General features: G+C 38.4%; 1 protein-coding gene across 10 annotated transcripts in view; it reads left to right on the top strand.

The window, feature by feature from the left end:
• The window catches only part of sash1a (SAM and SH3 domain containing 1a), a 296,359-nt gene extending 273,251 nt beyond the window's left edge, over positions 1 to 23,108 (top strand). For 6 of the 10 annotated variants that reach the window (XM_067417631.1, XM_067417628.1, XM_067417637.1 and 3 more), the window contains 11 exons: positions 1,376 to 2,310; positions 3,376 to 3,447; positions 3,586 to 3,723; positions 6,208 to 6,340; positions 6,813 to 6,982; positions 8,020 to 8,229; positions 8,803 to 8,953; positions 9,937 to 10,065; positions 14,074 to 15,038; positions 20,121 to 20,252; positions 20,375 to 23,108. In XM_067417631.1, coding sequence (XP_067273732.1) covers positions 1,376 to 2,310; positions 3,376 to 3,447; positions 3,586 to 3,723; positions 6,208 to 6,340; positions 6,813 to 6,982; positions 8,020 to 8,229; positions 8,803 to 8,953; positions 9,937 to 10,065; positions 14,074 to 15,038; positions 20,121 to 20,252; positions 20,375 to 20,635 — 3,296 coding nt within the window. In that variant the 3' untranslated portion in view covers positions 20,636 to 23,108. The remainder of the gene's footprint in view (positions 1 to 1,375; positions 2,311 to 3,375; positions 3,448 to 3,585; positions 3,724 to 6,207; positions 6,341 to 6,812; positions 6,983 to 8,019; positions 8,230 to 8,802; positions 8,954 to 9,936; positions 10,066 to 14,073; positions 15,039 to 20,120; positions 20,253 to 20,374) is intronic. The other 4 variants (XM_067417634.1, XM_067417638.1, XM_067417629.1 and 1 more) reach the window with 3 other exon arrangements.
• The last annotated feature ends 537 nt before the right edge of the window (positions 23,109 to 23,645 follow it).

The raw sequence follows: 23,645 nt of genomic DNA, 5'->3' as shown, positions 1-23,645 counted from the left end.
TTTTAGTGTGCCCAACTGAGCAAGCCAAGCCATGTGACATCTGTGGGTTAATTAGAATCTCTTGAAGCATCGAAAATACATTTTGGTCCAAAAATAACAAAAACGACGACTTCATTCAGCATTGTCTTCTTTTCCTGGGGTCGGATCACGTATCAAACTGCTGAAATCGCGTGACATTGGCGATCCGAATCATAAATCAATCCGCTGATTTATAACCGTTTAAATCTTTATTTGAGGATTGAAAACAAACCAGGAAGAGAAGGCAATGCTGAATAAAGTCGTCGTTTTTGTTATTTTTGGACCAAAATGTATTTTCGATGCTTCAAGAGATTCTAATGAACTATCTGATATCACAAATGGACTACTTTGATGATGTATTACCTTTCTGGACATGGACAGTATAGTTTGCATACGCTTGGATACGGTCTCGGACTAAATATAAAATATCTTAAACTGTGTTCAGAAGATGAACGGAGGTCTAATGGGTGTGGAACGACATTAGGGTGAGTCATTAATGACATCAATTTTCTTTGGGTGAACTAACCCTTTAATATAATGATACTGTTAGCAAGTCTCAAAATAAATATCTATTTTTCATGGTGTACATTATACTGTTGTGATGCCCACAATTAATTTGTAGCATTTAAAGCAATTGATATTAGCTTTTAGGGCCCAGTTTAACAGTTTGAGTGCGTTGTCTGAAGCACATGGTGCAAGTGCACTGCGTCTCATCTCCCAGTCCCTTTAAAAACCAGTTGCCTTTGCACCATGGCGGATTCACAATTTAGATGGCAGAATTTGTGAGCGGAAAGACTTTAAATAACAAAAAATACTGCTCCATTGAATTTAGACCAGGTTTTGTTGGTCAATGGTGCAGTCGATTTCAGCTGCCTCAAAATAGCAACTTGCTAACAATGCGTCTTGTCGAGATCACCAGACGTGAAATTGATAACTGCGTCGGCTAAAACTAGCAAAAAAACACTTGCGTTGTTCCTGCCGTCCATTTGCGCTGGGTGTGCAATAGGGCCCCTAGTGTTTTATGTTTAATTTATGCTACTGTTTTAAGAAATTTTAGTTTTTATTCTGAAAGGATGCATTCAATTGATTTAAAAAAAAAAAAAAGAGTATTTAAAAATTTAAAAAAGTAAAGACATTTAATGTTACAAAATATTTCCATTTCAAATAAATTCTGTCCATTTGTACTTGCATCAAAAAATCCTTTTTTTTTTTTTTAAATGAAAGATTTTCGATGGTATTTAGACAAAATAGCATACATAGAATTGTACTACCTGCAGTAGGATAGAGGTCATTCACTGTATTCAGAGTCATTACATTTCAGTTTATAGTTTTAGCTTTGATTGTCATTTTCTTGCAGATTCGCTCAGTCTGGATGCAGCTCCCTTATGTGATGACATAAACGCACTGTATGCAGAAATCCACAAGAAGCCGGCCCAGTGCACAGATTCCTCTTTGTCCTCTCTTGCCCAAGAGCAGCTTTCTCTGGACGGGGACACAGATAGCCTGGCCACTTCACCCTCCACCAGCAGCCTTGATGCCTGGAAACCTGCTCACAAGTTAGTAAAGACCCCCGGCGCACATCCTCATGGCCTGATCCGCCCCCCGCGGAAGAGTAGTGCCGGATCCGGACTGGGTGTGGTGGGGGGTAGCGGCTCTTCTTTCTCTGAATTGGAGGGAGACGACAATGCTAAAGTCTCCCGCTCATCTACAGACGGAGAGATGCGGAAGGCCTTATCGTCTCTATCTCACGGGGTAAGTACTGACAGTGTCTACGCCTTTTACGGCCTCACTAGGCCCCGCCCAAAGCCGCACCCCCTTCTGGTGTCTTTAGATGACATTAACAGCACCAAGCGGCCACCCGTCTCCTTGTGGCAGCGCAATAAGCCTGACCCAAACTATGCATACTCCACCAAGCACCTGCTCTACCAACGTTCCTGCAATGCTCAGAAAACCATCACTCCGTCCTCCACCTTGCCTGCCTCACCTCCTGCTCGTGAGTTTCCATTGGCCAGGGAGAAGGGGAAAAGTTGTGGGAGTGGAGTAGTGGGCAGCTGGCTGTTTCCACCAAGGCGTCTAAAGGGAAGGACGGCAGTTAGCGAGCTCAACATCACGTACGTGGTGGAACGCAGCTTGTATGGCCACTTGAACTGGACTGGGCTGGTTAGGCCAGTCACACTGAGTAAGGCAGACAGGCGTTGGCTCCTGGAGGACGAAAGAGACGTGAACAGGAAGTGGGCGTCCAGCATGGATCGCTGCACCAAGCGCGTGCTCTTACGCATTCAGCAGAAGTCTGTGAGTGTTGCCAGAAGAGCAGATCTACAGTGCCCCCTGCTGCACTGAAGGAACAGGCTGCTGCAAAGCTGCAAAAGAGAATTTCTGTAGGGTACAATTTAATCAAAAAATCTTCACCCATGTCTGTGGTGATTATTAAAGTTAGAAATTCCTTAGACTGTCAGTTAGCCGACGGCTCTTGTCAGTATTATTGCAGTATGGAGTCAAAACTTCATAATCTGAGAAATGTATCGAAGAGAAACAGAATTTGATAATACTGAAAGTCTCATCTTTCCCTATCCTGAGCTTCTCTCCTTTTATTTCTCTTGTAGTCAGTCATGTGTGTCAGATCATAGTTGAAACTCGCAGTCCTTGTGAGAAAATGGAGGGTGCTAGAAAAAGAATAAAATGAATAGGATTCCTTCTGCAGCTTTGTAGAGTCTGCCGTCTGCGGATTTTCGCCGTCATTCATAGTGAATGTGAACATGAACGTGATCTTCATCAGTAAACGTTTTCATTAATTTGGGGTTGGAAATGCCTCTTTCAGCCTGGGCATGAATTCTAAATTTGGTGGATGTTTTTGTATGTGCTATTCTATTTCTTTTTCTTTAAAGTGCATGATCTTATTCCATGGAACATGAAACCGCTTCTCATACTATACATTTAGATCTTGATCTGTTTATTTTTTAATGAAAATTTCAGATTCTGCCTCTTTTGTAGAACATTTCAACAAAATTTTATGAAATGAAAAAGCCAGTTGAATGAGCAATGTAAGATGTTGCTGTAAAGTCAGTTCACATTTCTGCTTTATTTCTCATAATTCTTTCAGTTCATTCAAGGATTTACAAGAAAGCGCTGTTTTATTTACATAATGTTAAACAGCTTCTGAATGATTTTATTTGGAGTTGAATAGGAAATCGGGTCATACTGTGAACTATTTCTTTTGGCAGTTCATTTTAAAATGTGTGGTTTCTGTTGTAAAGAGCAGCATGAATCATTGAGATTTTGTGAATCGTTTTAAATGACCCTCTCTAAATATATTCATTTGATTGTGTATTCACAGTAATTATGTATTTTTTTCTGCAGAGAACATGTAGCTTTGGAGGATTTGACCTGTCTAATCGTTCCCTCCATGTGGTCAACGCAGCCGAGCCTAGCGTGAGTACACGCGTCTGTCGCTTCTTCTTGGTCTCAGCTCTCATATGCAGCTGCAGTGTTTGTAATCCAGTTGTGTTGATCGGCTGGCTTTCAGTGTGCTTAATTGCTCTCTTTCTGTCTCTTTCTCTCTGGCATAAGGAGCAGGAGGCTTTGTATAGGGATGCTGTGAAATCTCCCACCACATCTCGTATCTCTCTAGGGAAGAAAGTCAAGTCTGTCAAAGAAACCATGAGGAAACGCATGTCCAAGAAATATGCTGGGTCTCTATCTGAACAGGTACACACACAGATTCTTGCAAGCTTGCTTTGACCGTGTTGAGTTATGTGCTATAGATCAGGCTTGTTCAGAGGTGAGACCCTGCCTTTACTCAAGGGGAAAGAAGCACATGTGTGTCCCACTTTCAGCGTCTCAAATTAGGGTCAAACATCACTTTATGTAGCCTGGAGTCTAATACAAGCTCATCCGATTGAATACACCCTAACAGTGTTGAATATACACTCACTGCCTGTATTCACATGCTGTCTCTGTAGGCAGCTCACAAGGTTTTAGTTATCATTAGGCAAAGCGTTTTAGTTTAGTTACGGTTTATTTATTTTTAAAGCACATTTAAAACCGTCACAAGACGGACCAAAGTGTACATAAGAAACTGTACGTACAAATATGACAGTATAAAACAGCAGAGAGTAATAATTAACATATGTTAAAAGCTAAAGAAAACATGAGTTTTAAGAAGTTTTAAAACCGAGAAAGAGGGAGCTACTCTAAGTTGGACTAGTAGGCCATTCCATAATCTAGGCCCTACCAAAAAAAAGTCTCTATCTCCTCTGCATTTTAGCCTTGAGCAAGGGACTGTCAATGAATTAAGATTACCAGATCTTATATCTCTTTTAGCATGTTTAAAGGTGTCATGATCTGGCTTTTTAATTTTCAACTAATGATGTTTGTGTGGTTTTTACATTCAAAAACATCATAATTAATAAGTAATAGGCTATTTTCTACACTGGTTTTGAGGCTCTCTCCTGAACGCTGAGTTTTGATGGGCGTGCCGCACTGGAGACTTGGAAGTAAACGCCCACGGCTAGGATTGGATAAGATTTGCATATTTAATGAGCTTAAGCTGTCAGTACACATCGGGGAGTGGAGAGATTGAGGAAGAAGCGGCAACCGGAATGATTTTCTTGATCACAGGGCTCATAAACGTCTTTATCAAACAATGATTTATTTGTCATCCACCCGCGATTGATTGGACTATTATTTTTATATTACACATAGCCCGCACAATAGGTCAATATAAGCTTGAAAAGACACAAACATGCACGCGCACCGCCCTTCAAATGTCAAGTCGAGACTCGAGGGAGACAACGACACAGATCAAGAACGGAATATTATGAGATTCATCGGCCAGCCGGGCTTTGCGAGCACTAGCCCATATGTGTTAAAGGGTTAGTTGACCCATAAATGAAACTGATGTCATTAATGACTCACCCCAATGTCGTGCCACACCCGTAAGACCTCCATTCATCTTCAGAACACAGTTTAAGATATTTATTATTTAGTCCGAGAGCGTATCCAAGTGTATGCACACTATACTGTCCATGTCCAGAAAGGGAATAAAAACATCATCAAAGTAGTCCATTTGTGACATCAGTTAGTTAATTAGAATCTCTTGACGCATCGAAAAAACATTTTGGTCCAAAAATATCAAAAACTATGACTTTATTCAGCATTGTATTCTCTTCCGCGTTTGTGTTCAAACCTCAAATAAAGATTCAAACGGTTATGAATCAGTGAACCGAAGGAGGTCTAACGGTGTGGAACGACATTAGGGTGAGTCATAAATGACATCAATTTCATTTTTGGGTGAACTAACCCTTTAAAGTCCAGCGTGCTAAAGGTATGTTTCTGTTTGACATGTACACATAAGCATAACGATTTATAACAATGCAATACTATTAAATATAAAAACACGTTTTACTCGCATAAGTATCATTCGTGTCGGATCCAAATCCAGCATCAACCAGAGATTTGTTTACAAACGATTCCGCAGTGAAATTAAGTGAACATGTCTTCCCCACATGAGCTTGAACTTTATTAAAAATAAAATTCAACCACTCATTCCTAATATTAGGATCTGAAGGAAGCTTAGGCAGCAACTGTGTTCTTCCACAACCAGGAATAGTGCAATATCTTGCCATCTTCCTCGGCATGTTTATTGTTGTTGGCTAGCTCACCTCCATGAGTTGGTGGGTGGGGCTCCTGGATTAGATGTTCTGTGAGGTGTGTTTTGTAGTGCTATGACGTAAGAATGAAGCACAAGATAGTTTGCTGAGCCTGGTGTCTATAAACATTAGGGTGAGTCATTTGTCTTTGACTAACAAGGAAGTTTTCAGCTCTGAAACTTAGAGGATATTCTTATATTACCATGTCCTTTTAAATATAGAAAGCTCAAGGGAAAGTTGATTCCTCAATTCATCACCCCTTAAATGTAGATCTCTGGGTGGGTATTAGTCATTGTTGAGCTCAACTATGCAAAGAGAATGTCATTTGCCAACACAGCACATTTGTTGTTAATAGCCTGTGCCCTGTAATCAAATATTATGTTGTAGTCCCACCTAGTGGTAACGTAGTGGAATTACTGTTACACTAAAGAATGATCTTACAGCAGTGCAGAATGTAGTATGTACATCATCTCTATCTTTCTTGATTTGTTTTTATAAATAATGATACGCTTTAATTTTTTCGTGTTTGTTCTTTGTATAGTCCAGTCCAGATGGGACGCCTAGTTGTCCTCAGTCTCCCCAGCCAGACACAGACTCTCTAGAAAAGCCCAAACTCAAGGCAGGAGGGTCTGTTGAGAGTCTCCGCAGCTCCCTCAGTGGACAGAGCTCCATGAGTAAGTGTGTGTGTGTGTGTGTGTGTGTGTGTGTTCTTTGCTAAGGCAAGCATCACTTTTTTTCATAGTTAATTTGAGCTTAATTGTTTTATTGTAATTTGGCCTCGTAATTTTTAATCAAATTGTCAACTCGATCTTCTGGTGAAAACTTCTCTCTGCTGAATTGTGGCAGATTTCTTCAATTGTTTAGTCCACATAAAACACCTTTCTTACAATCAATTGCAGGCGCAGACTGCATTTTGATCTGCCTCTTCCTAATCACCAACCGATGGATAGAACTAAGTCCCTGCCTATTTGTTCCCCCTTTTTCGATAATACATTTCACTCCAATGTGTTACAACATGGAAGAAAAGATCTGTCTACTTCTGTTTCATCGCAAATTATATTTGTGCTATGGACATGAATGATGCCTCGTATCATGCAGACGTTTTGCTGGGTGGTTTGACTAATGATTGCATTGGTCCCCTCACAGGTGGACAGACTGTGAGCACCACAGACTCATCAGCCAGCAACAGAGAGAGTGTGAGGAGTGAGGATGGCGATGATGAAGAGCCTCCGTACAGAGGCCCATTCTGCGGCAGAGCAAGAGTTCACACAGACTTCACACCGAGTCCATATGATACAGACTCACTCAAGCTCAAGGTACTGAACACACAGAAAATTATTCAGAAGAATCTTAATAAATTGCAACTTGTATTAAATGCCGATAAAACTAAAAGGATGTGCTTTTATAAATCAAGGAAAATAGAAGATGCTTGTCAAATTGTTACACTAGATGAGAAAGTAATTGAACGAGTAAATAACTTGGTTTTCTTTTAGAAGAATATTTGTTTCAAACAGCATAGTGTTTAACAAAAAAAAATTAGAGTAAAGTTAGGGTTCTACTATAGAAACAAAGGCTGCTTCTCTTTTAGTACAAGAAAAACACTAATACAAACAACATTTTTGACAATGCTGGATTATGGTTATACTTAATAAATGCATGCAAATCAATCTTCTTTGAAAATGTTAGATTCAGTATATCATGCAGCACTGAGATTTGATTCTAACTGATTCTAATTTCCACACTGTAGCTTGTATGAGAGTGTTGTTTGGCCATCTTTGCACAATCGCAGACTGGAGCATTGGTATACTTTTCTTTTTAAGGCCATATTTCGTAAATTGCCTCCTTACTTATGTTCTCTTCTGACTCCAAAAGTCACTGCTAGGAATTGTAATCTTAGATCATATGGGCAAATCATGTATGATATCCTACGAACGCAAACCGTTTTCCGTGAAAGTCCCTTTAAAGTTTTTGCACCTTTTTCCTGGTATGAATTGCAGAAACAGCTCAAATTTGAGTATCTACCAACAATGACACAGTTTAAAACTAGGATAAAGTACTATTTGAGTACAAAATGCACGTGATGTTATTGAGTGCTGCTGGTGATTTTTGTTGAGAAATGTATATACAGTGCACTTTCAGATTTAAAACTTTGCAGGATGTTTTCATTCACTACAGGAAAGGTCATTTTCAAAAAATCCGTAATAGGGGCACTTTAAATTATTTTAATTCAATGAGAAGGAAGATGCTGGTGATACCAGACTGTATCTAGCATGGTTCATTTTATTTCTTTTTGGAAAATTGTTTTTTAATAAATATGTATTTATTTATTTAATTTATTTGTTTTTCTGTTAAGAGAGGAGATGTGATTGATATCATCAGTAAGCCACCCATGGGCACCTGGATGGGTCTGCTCAATAACAAAGTTGGCACGTTTAAGTTCATCTATGTGGATGTGCTGGCTGAAGAAGAGGAGAAGCCCAAACGAGCAGTTCGTAGGAGGAGGAAGGGCAGGCCGCCCAAACCCAGCTCTGTTGAGGAACTCCTGGAGAGAATCAACCTGAAGGTGAGACTAAGACCACACACAACAACTTTTACTGAGTTATGTACATACTTTAAATTTCAAGTGGTATATCTATAATCATCTAACATAAATCTGAGTGTGCTGCTCATCTTTAATCTATACTGACAAAATGTAAGAGTGGGGTGGGGAGAGATGAGAAAATGAAAAGGTGGTCGGCTCTTGTTAAAGCACATTAACTATGAGAATGTGGGATGAGGTTATTTCCCTATGCCATTTAAAAAAAAAAAATGTATTTAAACATAGAGACATACACACCCTTCAGACCTCCCACAAGCTCCTGCATTATAACTTTAAATAATGTCACATTACAAGACTTACAGCTACAATAGACACCAGGACACATTTAAAGCCTCATTGTTTTTAGTGTATTAATGGACTGTAATGATAGTTGGCTTTCACAATATAGAGTTTGAAGTCTGGAAACATTCCCACACATAAATCCCACCATAGTTGAACTACTAGGGTGGAGTGGGGTATTTTTAGCTGTAAAGGTCCTACATAGTGCTACTGCTCTACAGGGTGTTTCATCTGTGAATGTGTGAATGTGTATTTTAGGAGCATATGCCAACGTTCCTATTTAATGGGTATGAAGACCTGGACACATTTAAATTACTAGAGGAAGAAGATCTGGATGAGCTCAACATCAAAGACCCCCAACACCGTGCTGTACTGATGACTGCTGTAGAGCTGCTGCAGGATTATGACAGTGAGTACACACACACACACACACACACCAATGTTAAGGGTCAGTTAGGCTCATTAGGCTGCATTATTTTATCAAGAATACTGTAAAATGGTAATATTGTGAAATATTATTACAATTTAAAATAACTATTCTCTTGTTTTAACATGCTTTAAAATTTAATTTATTCATGTGATCATTCCAGTCTTCAGTGTGTTACGATCATATTCAGAAATAATTCTAATATGCTGATTTGCAGTTCAAAAAACATTTCTTATTATCCATGTTGAAACCAGTTTTGCTGAATATTTTATTGGAAACTGTGATGCTTTCTTTCAAGATTATTTGAAGAATACAAATTCAAAAGAACAGAATTAATTAGAAATAATAGAACACTTTTGAAACATTATAATTGTCTTTACTGTCACTTTTGATCAATTAAGGCCCCGATCAGACAGAACGTGTTTTTCAGGTTTGAAAACGCAAGGCGCACTGCACTGCCTTTTTTGTTTGATGTTTTTTCATTTAGAAAAGAGCAGTGTGCTGCAGGTTTTTTTTAATGCTGCCCTGAATCAGCTGCCCTTTCACTCAAATCTCACCACAATGGAAGGCCCGACTCTCCAATCATTTGATTGGACAATAAAAAAAGCAACGTGATGACGTAAAAAAATTTTTTTTCAACTTCATGCACTCAGAGCGCTCCTTCAAAAAACACAAGGCGCAGCATGCGGTTAATTAAAACGTGAGACACATAAGCAGCGCACATAATGCTCTCTGCCAACAGAAATCTATTCAAAAAGGCGCCGCTCACTGCAAAAAATGAGTTCTGTCTGCCTTATTGTGTCCTTTCTAAATGAAAGTATTAATTTCTTGAAGAAAAAGAAACTTCCATTTGCAATGACAGTTATTCAGATGAATCAGGACCACCTTTTTCATTTGTTTATTACAAATTTCTATGCAAAAGTGTATGCATTTCCAAACTTTGTATGTGTCTGTGTGTGTTATAGGTAGCAGTGATCCGGAGCGCAGCGCCCTCTCTGGCTCTCAGGAGAAACTCCTCTGTGAGGGGCATGTCCTCATGGCTGACTCCCCACGGGACTCTGGTTGCTACGAAAGCAACGAAAACCTAGAGAATGGTAACCAGGCGCTTGTCTAGCATCTCCATACCAACCGCATCACCATGTCCAGCCTAGTGTAGCAACGCCATGACACCATCCTTTCACCTCTGGGCCTCTGCCATGACTCAGTGTCCTAACAGCCAATGAGAACCTGTCATCACATCTGGATTTAACCCAAGCCTGTCTGTCTGTCACATCTGCTGTGTCCTCTTCTCTCTCTGCTGCTCTTTTCCAGAGGTGCTCTATCATCATCCCTTTCTTTTAACTCTCTTATCCAGCCTACACAGACTGCTGCTCCTGCTTTCATCCATTTTGTTAGAAATCAACATTTTCAAAAAGCAGCAGCTGCTCATGCCTTCGCTAACTAATCAAAATACATCTGCTGCTTCAGAGAAATCAAAAGAGAGACAAGGCTTGTGCTCACAGCAGGACTTACACACAGGACGATTGTGAGAATGTTCTCCATTGCAAAACCACTGCAGACTCATTTCAGACTCTATTTAACATCTCGCTTTCTTCCCCGCTTTGCCATTTCAAGAAATATCACATATCCATATTTGTGTGTGGTGTTTGCTGTGGTCATATTGCACAAGTTCTTATGTGCCTAAAAAAGAAAATACTTTTTTTAATGCAAAATATAGTGGCTGAATAGTAGCTACATAGGATTGGAAGCTGATATTTTGTGTAGATTGTGTAAAAGTAGGATCTAACCTACTAATTCTATTTTTAGAGGATTTTATCTAAGTGAGAGGACCCCCTCTCATTCTGTATTTCCAAAGAATCTCAGTGTTTCACTCTTCTGTTGCCTTCTTAACCTCCTACTGGCATCTTAAAACACTGACCGATCCCTCCTCATGTTGTGTATGTCAATGTATGAGTATGTATGTGTGTATGTGTGTGTGTGTGTGTGTGGAGCCAAGTATGAGTGTTTAGAACGGATCAGAATTATGTGCAATTTGCTAATGTGGAAAATAAACCCATTCTTTGATCTCTAGCATTCTGGTCTGCTTGCTTTTTTCATCTCTTTTCACCTCCTGACATTATTTGTCTGTGCTGATTACTTTTCCATTCATTTCTTTTAAGAGCAGTGCTGTTTTATCAGTGTTTTCTGAGTCATTGCTTCTGTTAAAATATGTCTAATGACCTTAGGAGGAAAATATTAAAATTTAGCCTTGAATGCTTCTTTCTCTCATTTCCTGATTAATTTTGCATAATTTCTCAACCATGGCATAATCATTTGATATTTTTGTATATTTCTTTAAGGTCCATTCATATAAATGCACATTTATAATTTTATTATTAATATTAATATAAAGTGTGTTGTGGTTCTGTGAATCTTAAATAGCTTTACTGACTATATTTAGTATATAGTACAGGCCGAAAGTTTGGACACTTACTATTTGTGATGTTTTTGAAAGATGTTTCTTCTGCTTATCAAGCCTGCATTTTTGATCAAAAATACAGATTTTTTTATTTTATTTAATATTGTGATATATTATTACAATTTAAAATATTTGGTTTTCAATTTATTATACTTTAAATTATCATTTATTTCTGTGATGCAAAGCTGAATTTTCAGGATCATTACTCCAGTCTTCAGTGTCACGTGACATCCAGTCTATCACATGATCCTGCAGAAATCATTTTAATATTCTGATTTATTATGAGTGTTGGAAACAGTTCTGCTGCCTAATATATTTGATGAAGAAAAGGTTAAAAAGAACTGCATTTATTCAAAATAAAAACATATTTTCATATAATATAAATCTCCTTACTAGCAATTACTATCAAACACATCCTTGCTGAATAAAATTATTTATAAAAAAAAAAAAATAGTATATACAAATAGTAATGTGTCCAAACTTTTGGCCTGTACTGTATATATACACACTTACCTGAAGGATTATTAGGAACACCATACTAATACTGTGTTTGACCCCCTTTAACCTTCAGAACTGCCTTAATTCTACATGGCATTGATTCAACAAGGTGCTGAAAGCATTCTTTAGAAATGTTGGCCCATATTGATAGGATAGCATCTTGCAGTTGATGGAGATTTGTGGGATGCACATCCAGAGCACGAAGCTCCCGTTCCACCACATCCAAAAGATGCTCTATTGGGTTGAGATCTGGTGACTGTGGGGGACATTTTAGTACAGTGAACTCATTGTCATGTTCAAGAAACCAATTTGAAATGATTTGAGCTTTGTGACATGGTGCATTATCCTGCTGGAAGTAGCCATCAGAGGATGGGTACATGGTGGTCATAAAGGGATGGGCATGGTCAGAAACTGCTCAGGTAGGCCGTGGCATTTAAACAATGACTAATTGGCACTAAGGGGCCTAAAGTGCGCCAAGAAAACATCCCCCACACCATTACACCACCACCACCAGCCTGCACAGGTAACAAGGCATGATGGATCCATGTTCTCATTCTGTTTTACTATCTGAATGTCTCGAATATCGAACAGAAATCGATATTCATTAGACCAGGCAACATTTTTCCAGTCTTCAACTGTCCAATTTTGGTGAGCTTGTGCAAATTGTAGCCTCTCTTTCCTATAGTGGAGATGAGTGGTACCCGGTGGGGTCTTCTGCTGTTGTAGCCCATCCGCCTCAAGGTTGTGTGTGTTGTGACTTCACAAATGCTTTGCTGCATTCCTTGGTTGTAACGAGTGGTTATTTCAGTCAAAGTTGCTCTTCTATCAGCTTGAATCAGTCCATTCTCCTCTGACCTCTAGCATCAACAAGGCATTTTCGCCTGCAGGACTGCCGCATACTGGATGTTTTTCCCTTTTCACACCATTCTTTGTAAACCCTAGAAATGGTTGTGCGTGAAAATCCCAGTAACTGAGCAGATTGTGAAATACTCAGACCGGCCTGTCTGGCACCAGCAACCATGCCACGCTCCAAATTGCTTAAATCACCTTTATTTCCCATTCTGACATTCAGTTTGGAGTTCAGGAGATTGTCTTAACCAGGACCACACCCCTAAATGCATTGAAGCAACTGCCATGTGATTGTTTGATTAGATAATTGCATTAATGAGAAACTGAACAGGTGTTCCTAATTGTCCTTTAGGTGAGTGTGTGTATGTATGTGTATATATATATATATATATATATATATATATATATATATATATATATATATATATATATATATATATATATATATATATATATATATATATATATAATTTATTATTATTATTATTATTATTATTATTATGGAACATTGACAGAAAAAGATGCAAGTTTTAAAATAAATATGTAATCGAGATTTGTTGTTTTCTTCACTTAACATCTTAAAACTCACATTTAACAATTTAACATTCACCCAACGTTCAACTTGAAATGATTCCTTAACATAATCATTCAGTACAGCTAATGAATGTATCTGTAACTAAACTGTGCAATTAACTATTCATCTGTACTTGCTTACGTTATAGATACTTTTTCTGTTCTTGCATGTTGAAAGGGTAGTTGACCAAAGACTGAAAATGTCATAATTTACTCAATAATTTTTATGACTTGCTTGCTTCTGCAGGCTAAACCATATTTTTTAAACATGTCAAGTAAATTTAACTTGCGCAATTTCTTTAGCTAGTGCAGTACCCTAACTCTTGTACCTTTTAGTACCACAATTGATGTACCTTTTAAAGTAATAATATCCATATTTTAGGGGTAGATACGATACCTTTGAGGATACTGCCATGGTGATAAGATTTTGTACACCTAAAGGTGCCATTTTTTGCACTTTATTTTCTGACCGCATGCATTTCATATTGCAGTAGTTTGGTTTTAATTATGATAATTATTAGCATGAGGAAGTGGAAGAGATGTACTGTCATGAGGGAAACCAAATGACTACAATATTATCTCTCTAATATTATATTATGTTCATCATTTTTATGACATCAGGGTTATTCTTAGGAATAAAAATATGAGGTACCTTCTGAAGCCTTTCAGGAGGAATTACATGTGATTTAATGAATTTATGTGAAAGCACAACTCTCTGTTTCAGGTAAGAGCCGCAAGGCGTTGCGCCACAGCTGTGGTTCATCTGGATTTGATTGTGGGGGTGTAAAATCTACAGACTACCCCACTCTTCCCATGACTCACTCCACTGAAGCTCTTCAGCAGCAGGCCAAGAAGGAGCGCAGGTTCCCGAAGACCTTTCTGCCCCGGCCCATAAAGAGCTTCAACCTACGAAGCCTCTGCCTCAAGAAGGGCTCCAAAGCAGGACAAACCTCCCGCATACTTGTCAGCCGAAGCTGTGAGGAGTTGGACGGCCCCCAGGAGACCCCTGAGTCTTGGAAGCGCTCGCATTCTCTGGGGGATATACACTGGGAGCAGGCCTTCGATCAGAGGAAGGACCAGTGTGGCAGTGAGGATAAAGGCAGACCGGAAAGCAAAAAAAAGGAAGCGAAAATAGATCCTGTGGAATCAAAACAGGACCAGAGTTGTGTTGGAAGAGAGACTGGCTCATTGCAGAGGCCTATGGTTCCCACACAGCTTCCTCTCAGCCTGGTCAGCCAATTGCCGGCTGCTCAGATTTCAAACCACCAACCTGTCTCTGCCCCGACTAGCCCGGCTCCACGGACTCACCCCAAAAAGCCGCCTGTCCCACCTCCTGTGCCTGCTAAAAAGTCCAAAGAACGTCTGCCGAACGGTCTGCGCCACCCTCCACTGGTGCTGTCTGGTTCGGTGCCAAATACCCCAACCCTACCCCCAAAACCCATATACACCCCAACAACTCTCTCAGAGTGTTCTCCATCAACCCCAGTATCACCAGGTGAATCTCCCACAGCTCTGAGTCCACCCTGGCTGTCTGACCTGCCTGAATCAGCACGTCCTCAGATCCATGGGGCTAAAGTCGCTCTCAGCAGGAAGGTCTCCCATGCCAAAATGGTTGACCTCGAGACTTTGCTGGAGGACAGGATGCGCTTGGAAGGGATTGACCTCACCGAAGAGCCGTACTCCGATAAAGTAAGTCATGACTTTCTTTTGAATTAGTCTAGTAGTAATGCCTTGTTGCGTATTTTGGGATGTAGTAGTAAAGTGCATAGTAGTCACAAAATATGCTCTTGTAAGCACTTTTCGAAATCTTAATATCAAATGGGCACCGTATGATGGGTTCCTCATATCTATCCTGCAGAGTTTGGCTCGAAGTCTAATCAAACAAACCTACCTGTTATTTTCTAGTAACTCTGAAGGCCTTGATTATCTTTTCTCTGACGTCTTTAGCTGCATTTCTACCGCAGGAACTTTCCCCAGGAACTAGGGACATTGGGGTGGTACTCGAGGGTCTAAATGAAGGATCCGGGTAAAGATTTCCCCCTCAGAGAATCCCTGCTTGCGAGGTAGAACTTTTTCAAAAGTTCTGGAACGTTCGGGGTTGGGACTTGGGCGTTGAACATGCTGATTAGTTGAGCTGACACAGCAAGTTGATTGGTTGATGCCACGCAGCTTTTTATTTCAACCTCCATTCTGTCTGTTGCTGTGCATGAAGTTAGAGTTGTTTGCTATTCGAAAACAACAATGGAGTTAAAAAAAAAAAAAACTTGAGCGCAGGCACTATCTGAGGGGCAAGTTTTTACCCGGAACCTTCATTTGGACCCTCGAGTACCACCCCGACGTCCCTAGTTCCTGGGGAAAGTTCCTGCGGTAGAAATGCAGCTAAAGACGTCAGAGAAAAGATAATAGGTCTTCAGAGTTACTAGAAAATAACAGGTAGGTTTGACAGATAGACAGACGACAACGTTAAGGCTTTGTTAAGCTTCTATGTGGAGGACAAAATCCGGGAACTGGAAAGTCGTGCCCAGTCCTTTGGAAACAGGTCTGGAAGGAAAAGTTCCTGGGACATATTCCGGGTTATTTCGGTTGATTGTGTTTGGAAGTAAACTCTTCAGGGCAGTGAAGAACTCTTTAAGGATTTGGCGAACCCTGCCATAGTGTCATTGACTTCATGTTCAAGTAACCGCAAGTTTGTATGAACTGCGTCATATGGGGGAAATGGTGGTACTATAGCAGTTATAAGCATTTAGCAGTCTAAACAGAAGCACAATGGTTAATAGTAGGGGGCTTGACTCAACCATGCCACTGTCCCTGGAAAATCATAGCTGGTTTATTTTTTTCCCTTCCATTTACAGCTGGAAGTTATTTTGCAAGTGTCAAGAGAAACGGAAAGAAACATACATTTTAATCAGTGCTCATCCAAACACTAATTTCCACTCCATTAATCTTTCATATAATAACAACACATCCATATAGTACCTATAGGTCTCTGTACAATGAATTGTCTTCCTTTTCTTTAGCTATTTTTAATTGCTAAATATGCATGACTTAGCACAGACATAACTATCACATATCCAGTATCCTTAAAAAAGTCATTTCTGTCATGCCAGCAATAGCAGTGGAAAGATTGGAGGACTCGTGTCATTTATAAGCAGGGAGTTTAGTGTTCGCAAAACATCTCAAATGGAGGACATCATCTTTGGTGTCCACTCCCCATTCATCAACAAAACCAATTCCATATTGGTTTTGTTGATGATATAATTCCATATCACTTCTTTGAGGTTATCACAAACAAAAAAGGTGAATAAGAGGTGAAAAATCCCCTCTCTGATATAAAAACAATGGAGCAGCTTGTGGTTTCAGACCGCACAGACTGCCTGGAGTTTTAGTGCTTTTTTATTGGCAGCCAGTCCAATTATGCCTGGACCCACAGCCCATCGGATGTATCGCATATCGGGCACAAGAAATTGTTTGAAACTCTTTTAATAGATTTAGAATTAATCTCTCAGTTAACAAGATGCTTACGTTAAAGATGAAGTGTGTAATATAAAGTGTATACGTTCTCCTCTCGCAGCTTGTTTGTTGTTCATTGTTTGATTCCCTTTGGGGCGTGAACGCTGTGGCTCTGGTGTGCTATCAACACATTGTTCTTTTTGTGTTGTGAGCTGTGTACTTGGGATGGTGAAATGGGAAAGTGAAATGGGCGAGTATTTCCCTTATTGAGATGGTTAGAATAAAATTTAAAAAACAGCTTGGTTTGCAATTTTATAAAACCACAATGTTTTTTTAGAGAAGATGGACATTTGGCGCGCTAACAAAGACGTCCTGAGAATGATTAAACTGGATCTGTTATGCCACACAGGGTGATGTCAGCTTTAAAGCGCTGAATCTCACATTTAACAAACAATTTAGTCTCGCGCTCCTTGTAATGCTATAATTGCCACATAAAGTTTGCTTGTTTGTGAGTCAACCTCCGTTTCCAAGTCTCTACCACCCGTAAAATCAATTAAAAAGCCACATGAAGAGCAGTTTATGATCTGATAATTTCTGTTGTTATTCAGAGTCCACAGTCTGAGACGATTGTTGCTCCACTCACATTAGTTGAGTGCTAATCACAGCTTAGCTTGACTCAATAGTGTTAGCAAAGAAAAGTCAGTAATGCTTTCTATGAAGACCATGCTAGTAAGTATTACTATTTTATAAATATATTAATAAAGACTCATTAAAACCTATACTCATACTAAGACCTATTATAAAAACAGTTATAGTCACATTAATATGACTATAACTGTTAAAAAAAAAAAAAAAATCTTATGTCATGGATTTGCTTTTTCAATGTGCATGATCATAATCCATTAGAGATAATACCAATATAGTTATCAATTATGTGTTTAATGGGTATTGTTTGCATTAGAGGTCATGAATGGGAATTTTGATTTGTTAAATTGTATATATTTTTAGACATATGCATGGTATTGCTTATAGCAGTTTGGAAATATAATTAAAAAAAATATTTAGTTGCAGTGTTTCGCTAGTATGTAACATTAAAAAATGAAGTGTTTTCTCAATTTTCTTTCATTATTTTATTACAGGAATTATTGTTCAATAGTTACTTTCATAAGTAAACAACTTAAAATGTATAATGAGCACATCTTCAAGATTTTTTAACATTTGCTTTAGGAAAATTGCATCAACGATGCATTTATAGAGGTAACTATTAGTCAAAATAAGTATTTATAAGAACATGGCTATTAACAACGATATTCACTTATTTGACAGAAATAAATCTGAATAACTAAAAACTTATTGTAACTAATAACATTATAGCAATGCAGGCTGCATCTTTATAAATACATAAATGAAACCTTACGACTGACTAATTAAGGGGTTAGTTCAACCAAAAATGAAAATTCAGTCATTAATTACTTACCCTAATGTTGTTTGACACCTGTAAGACCTCTGTTCATCTTCGGAACACAAATGAAGATATTTTTATTGAAATCCGATGGCTCAGAAAGGCCTTCATTGACACTAATGTCATTTCCTCTCGCAAGACCCATAAAAGGCACTAAAGACGTCGTTACAAAGCCCATCTCACTACAGTGGCTCTACAATCATTTCATGAAGCGACGAGAATAGTTTTTGTGTGCAAAAAAAACAAATTAACGATTTATATAGTGATGGGCTGATTTTTTTTTTTTTTAAAGTTTTAAACTGTTATGAATCAGCAGATTCAGCAGATGAATCAGCAGATTTTCACGATTTGGATCATGAAATCTGCTGAAATCATGTGTCATTGGCGATCCGAATCCTGAATCGATGCGCGTATTCATAACCGTTCAAATCTTTGTTTTGAAATCCATCACTATATAAGTCGTTATTTAGTTGTTATTGTTGTTTTTTTGCGCACAAAAAATATTCTCGTCGCATCATAAAATTATTTTTTATTATTTTTATAATTATTTTTAATTATTTATTATTGTAGAGCCACTGTAGTGAGATGGAGTTTTAACAACATTAAACTGCATTTATGGGTCTTGAGAGAGGAAATGACATTGTGGCCAATGGAGGCCTTTCTGAGCCATCGGATTTCAACAAAAATATCTTCATTTGTGTTCCAAAGATGCACGAAGGTCTTACGGGTGTCGAATGACATTAGGGTAAGTAGTTAAAGGGGTACTTCAGCGCTGGGAAGATGAATCTGTATTTAAACTGGGTCATCAATGTAGTAGAAATGTGAAATTATTTTTGAATTTGGTGCCTTCTAGACTGAGAAAAGACAGAAAATTGTCTCATGGGGATGAAAGACTACAATTCCAAAAATGCTTCGCTGCTTGTGAGGCCATTCCCAAAGCCACCAACTTTACCCGGAACCCAACTTGACAATTAAAAACTGAACGTGTCTGTTCAATATAATGAGTGAGTCTCTGCGCGAGTATCGCAGCACTGAGCACTAACTGCAGGAGTCAGATAAATGAGCTCTCGTGATGAGAGCTGAGGTAATCACGACTACACTCGCGGCATACATTCACAACCCGAGTTCAGTCTGGCGCGTTTCAGTTCATGCCTTTGCAAGCTTAACTTTCATAGAAATTAATTTGAGAAGTTAAAAGACTTGCATTGCTCACCATAGCTCCGTTTAAATGAGTGCCTGCAGCTGCGAGCTGAGCTCTGAGTGTAATCTCCGTCCCCCATGCGCGGGTTCAAAACATGCGGAAAAGGCTCCCTCTGCTGGCTGTAGTCTTTAGCCTTTGGACAAACATTCCTCCTGTGATGCAATATCGTCAATTTGTGTCATAGGAGGAATTTTTCCAGAAATAAAATGCATAAATCTCTTGTCTCATGGGGATATGAGGGGGGAAAGCACAATAATTTGAATATACTCCAGGGTTTCTTCTGATACAAAGCCATATGCTAATCGCTGAAGTAACCCTTTAATTATTGACAGAATTTTCATTTTTGGGTGAACTAACCCTTTAATACTTATAAATCAGTGTATAATGGATTATGAGCATGCGCATTGAAAAAGCAAATGCATGACTAAGTAATATAAATGTAACTATAATTGTTCTAATAATGGAGTATAGGTCATTATAAATAAGTATAAATGGAGCTATAATTCATAAGAATAGGCTTCATAGAAAGTTTTGATGACTGAACATGTGTCTCTCTGGGGTTGTAAGGTTTCTAGAGATGATTAAATGAGCTGGTGAACTCCACTAAGTCTTGTTATCCTGGCTAATCTTTCCCTTTCTCTCTGTGTTTTTTTTTTAGCACGGCCGGTGTGGTATTCCTCAGCTCTTAGTACAGAGGTACTCAGAGGACATCCAGCAGCCAGTGAAGGACGTGGCGTCCAGTCTGGATCAGATCAGAGTTAAACAACTCCGCAAGGAGCACCGCATGGCTGTGAGTTACTTTGGCAGATTTATTTAGTGCATTCATGTGAGTCAGGTTAGATCACGATACTCTTATTTACTTGACTGCATTAGCACTGACATTTGTTCTCTGTGTTTCCTTCATCTCCGCAGATTCCCTCGGGTGGTTTGACTGACATGTGTCGGAAGCCAGCGTCTCCTGTTCATGTGAGCTCTGTGTCTGATTGGCTCGTTTCGATCGGAATGCCCATGTATTCTGCCGCTCTATTGGCTGCGGGCTTTGACACGCTGGGTCGCGTGTCATCCTTAAATGAGGAAAGAGCGAGGGAAGCTGGCTTGAAGGAGGACCATCACATACGCATTCTTCTCAGTGAAGCCCGACTAGTCACAGCCAGCAGCTCAGCACAGTCATAAAACTAATATGAGATGATATTAACTAGAATAAATGGATCAAACTCTTCTGCCAGGTGAAGGGACAGACCTGGACAACAGCTGCCATTTTTTTATTATCTTATAATCTCAAGCCTTTTGGCATTTACAGAAACATAAATGACTGATCTGGCTTCCAAGGACTGTTATTGTGGGCCTATCAACAGATGTTTCCATAGAAACACCTAGTTTTGGCCAGAAAGGACCGCCTGTCGAAAGAAAGCACACTTTTTTTCTGAAGATTTATGCTTTTGTATGAATTTAAAGACCTTTCTCACTTTTTCCGGAAGCGTGAGATTTATTTAGAAGAAGAAAAAACTGTAAAGGAAAAAAGGCTGTGTGCTTATTGAAGCACATGAATATCAAGAGTATGACACATGGCCAAAGCAATGTCGTTTCATGCAGGTTTTGTTAATATAATATTGCTTTATATCTCAAAGCATACAGTATGTATATGAAAAGATGGGTGTTTCTAAAATTCACAAAAGCATGATGGTGCCATATGGGGGATTTTCAGAGCAATGCACATTTTGATTTCAGGCCAATAACTGGTCATGGTTTTTAGCAAGTATGTACTATGCTTGTACAAACTGTTTCTTTCTTCATGGTTACATTTTAGCATCACTCCTTATATTCCGCTTGATATAAAACTTTATATTTACAGCACATTTAATCTTCCCAGTCTTCTAAACACTCAATATTCACACAATATGCATTACTTACTCGGCTGTTGCGGATATCAAAGTTTATATCAGCTCTATGAATATACGTTGCCTGTTATCTTGAAAATTATACCCATGCATATTTTACCTCTCATCATACTCATCTCTGATGCGACTGATGCATCACACAGCTGTAATATTCTTGCTGGAGTGAAATGTGTACAGGTGTTTGTTTGTTAGTTTTTATGTGTGTGTGTATTTTATTTTTCTTATGCCCCAGGTTACCTTGCACTTTGACTGGGGTGTTGACATTTTAAATCTTAGAAAAAAGCCTCAAGCTCTTGAAAGCACACAGTCTTGGCCTTAAAATACAAATCAATCAAATCCAAACTAATAATGAATAACTTCGAGGAGTGTTCTGACTCTAGTGACCTACACAGACTGGGACTTCCACCATGATTTACAAATTGGGAAGAAAGCAGTTTTTAATTTTTTGATTTGTCAAGTGAAAGTCACATGACATTGTGTCGTTTTTGTGAGGAAAAAAAAAGGATGGTTTGATTTGAATTTTTGTTTGATATATATTTTTTTTTTTTGTCATTCAGGACACATTGCAAATGATGTGTGTGTGTATCAGGGAGAACTAAGGTGTTATGAGGTAACTGGGGATGGACATAACTTTTCTTGCACACGTCTGATGTTGGGGAAAGGACAGAGCATCTGGCAGACTCGCTCTGAAAACTGAATGTGTGAAGTACAGAGTTAGCTGATGTCATTTAGGCAGTAGTATGACATCACAGCTCACAGATTTAAAGCATTACATTGCTCAAAATGAAGCACAATGAAGAGAGTTTCTTCCACAATTACTCTCAGGCGGTTTTTGATTGAGAATTCAACTCATTTCAGTAAGTGCAGATGCTTCTGAAGACCTTTTGGTTGTCCAGTTAAAGAAAGACACCAGTCATGCTTCCCCAAAGGCCTTGCAGTTTTAGGAAATGTGTCTTTTTGGATGCTCTTGTTACAATTGCATTTCTCCTTCATGCCATTTACTCTCGTATGTAATGCAGCACAATTTATAGACCCTAACGCTCAAGATTTTAATGAACAAATAGCAGTAGAGAATCAATAGATTCCTTTATATCAAATGGTTGCCTTCAGATTGCTATCAGTTGAGTGCTTTGATAACAATGAGGCTTTTTATGTATTTAAAATTGAAAATATATTTCATGAAATGTTACTGTAAAAAAAATGCACTTTATTAAAGAATGATTTTTTTTTTTTAAATTCCATTGTGGAGAAAATGAGATTACAAATCGACACATTTACAGTTTTTTAAGATGTTTGTTTTCAGGTCAAATGTTCATGGTTGAGTTAGGCTGTTTAAATATCAAATCTGTTAAAAAATATATAATCACTTAATTCCAGAACTAACCATGACGAGTTTATTTCAACTGAAATGATATAAAACTAGGTCTTAATTACATATATGAAATGATTAACTGAGGTTGCACATTCTGTATATGTAATTGATATTTAAATAACTTATTTTTTGCTTTTACATCAAATGTAATTATTAGCTGTATTATACATCATAGAGCAATACCCTTTCACCTATAGTTAGCAAGTGACATGCTTCAGTGACCATTGTAAAATACATGTATAAAAATTATTTTATCTGATTTCAGTTCGCTAATGATTGTCCATAAAGGTTTTGCTTGTGTATTTACAAAAACAAAAAATGTCTTAAAATATTTGTCCCTTTGAGGTGTAATAAAAAAAGAATATCATACTTTGACTGTGTGACTGTAATGTGTCTGTGTTTTCAGCATCGCCAGTCTTCAGTGTCACATGATCCTTCAGAAATCATTCTAACATGCTGATTTGCTGCTCAAGAAACATTTCTTATCAGTGTTGAAAACAGTTGAACACTCTATATATCTATAAAGATTATTTGATAAATAGAGAGTTCATAAAAACAGTGTTTATCTGAAATGCAAATCGATTCAAAATGATTTGTGTGGGTGTGGGCAGTACATAGTGTATATTATTTCTCAGCCTGAATGGCTGACTGTTAATAACACAACCCTATTTATCTCATTTTAAAGGGTTAGTTCACCCAAAAATGAAATTGATGTCATTAATGACTCACCCTAATGTCGTTCCACACCCATAAGACCTCTGTTCATCTTCGGAACACAGTTTAGATATTTTATATTTAGTCCGAGAGCGTATCTAAGTGTATGCACACTATACTGTCCATGTCCAGAAAGGGAATAAAAACATAATCAAAGTAGTACATATGTGACACTCAGTTTCAGTCAATCTCATGTCAA

This window comes from Pseudorasbora parva, chromosome 15 (assembly GCF_024679245.1).
Source record: "Pseudorasbora parva isolate DD20220531a chromosome 15, ASM2467924v1, whole genome shotgun sequence".
Taxonomy (NCBI): Eukaryota; Metazoa; Chordata; class Actinopteri; order Cypriniformes; family Gobionidae; genus Pseudorasbora; species Pseudorasbora parva.
Note: the sequence above shows the minus strand (reverse complement) of the source record. Positions and strands in the feature narration are given on the sequence as shown.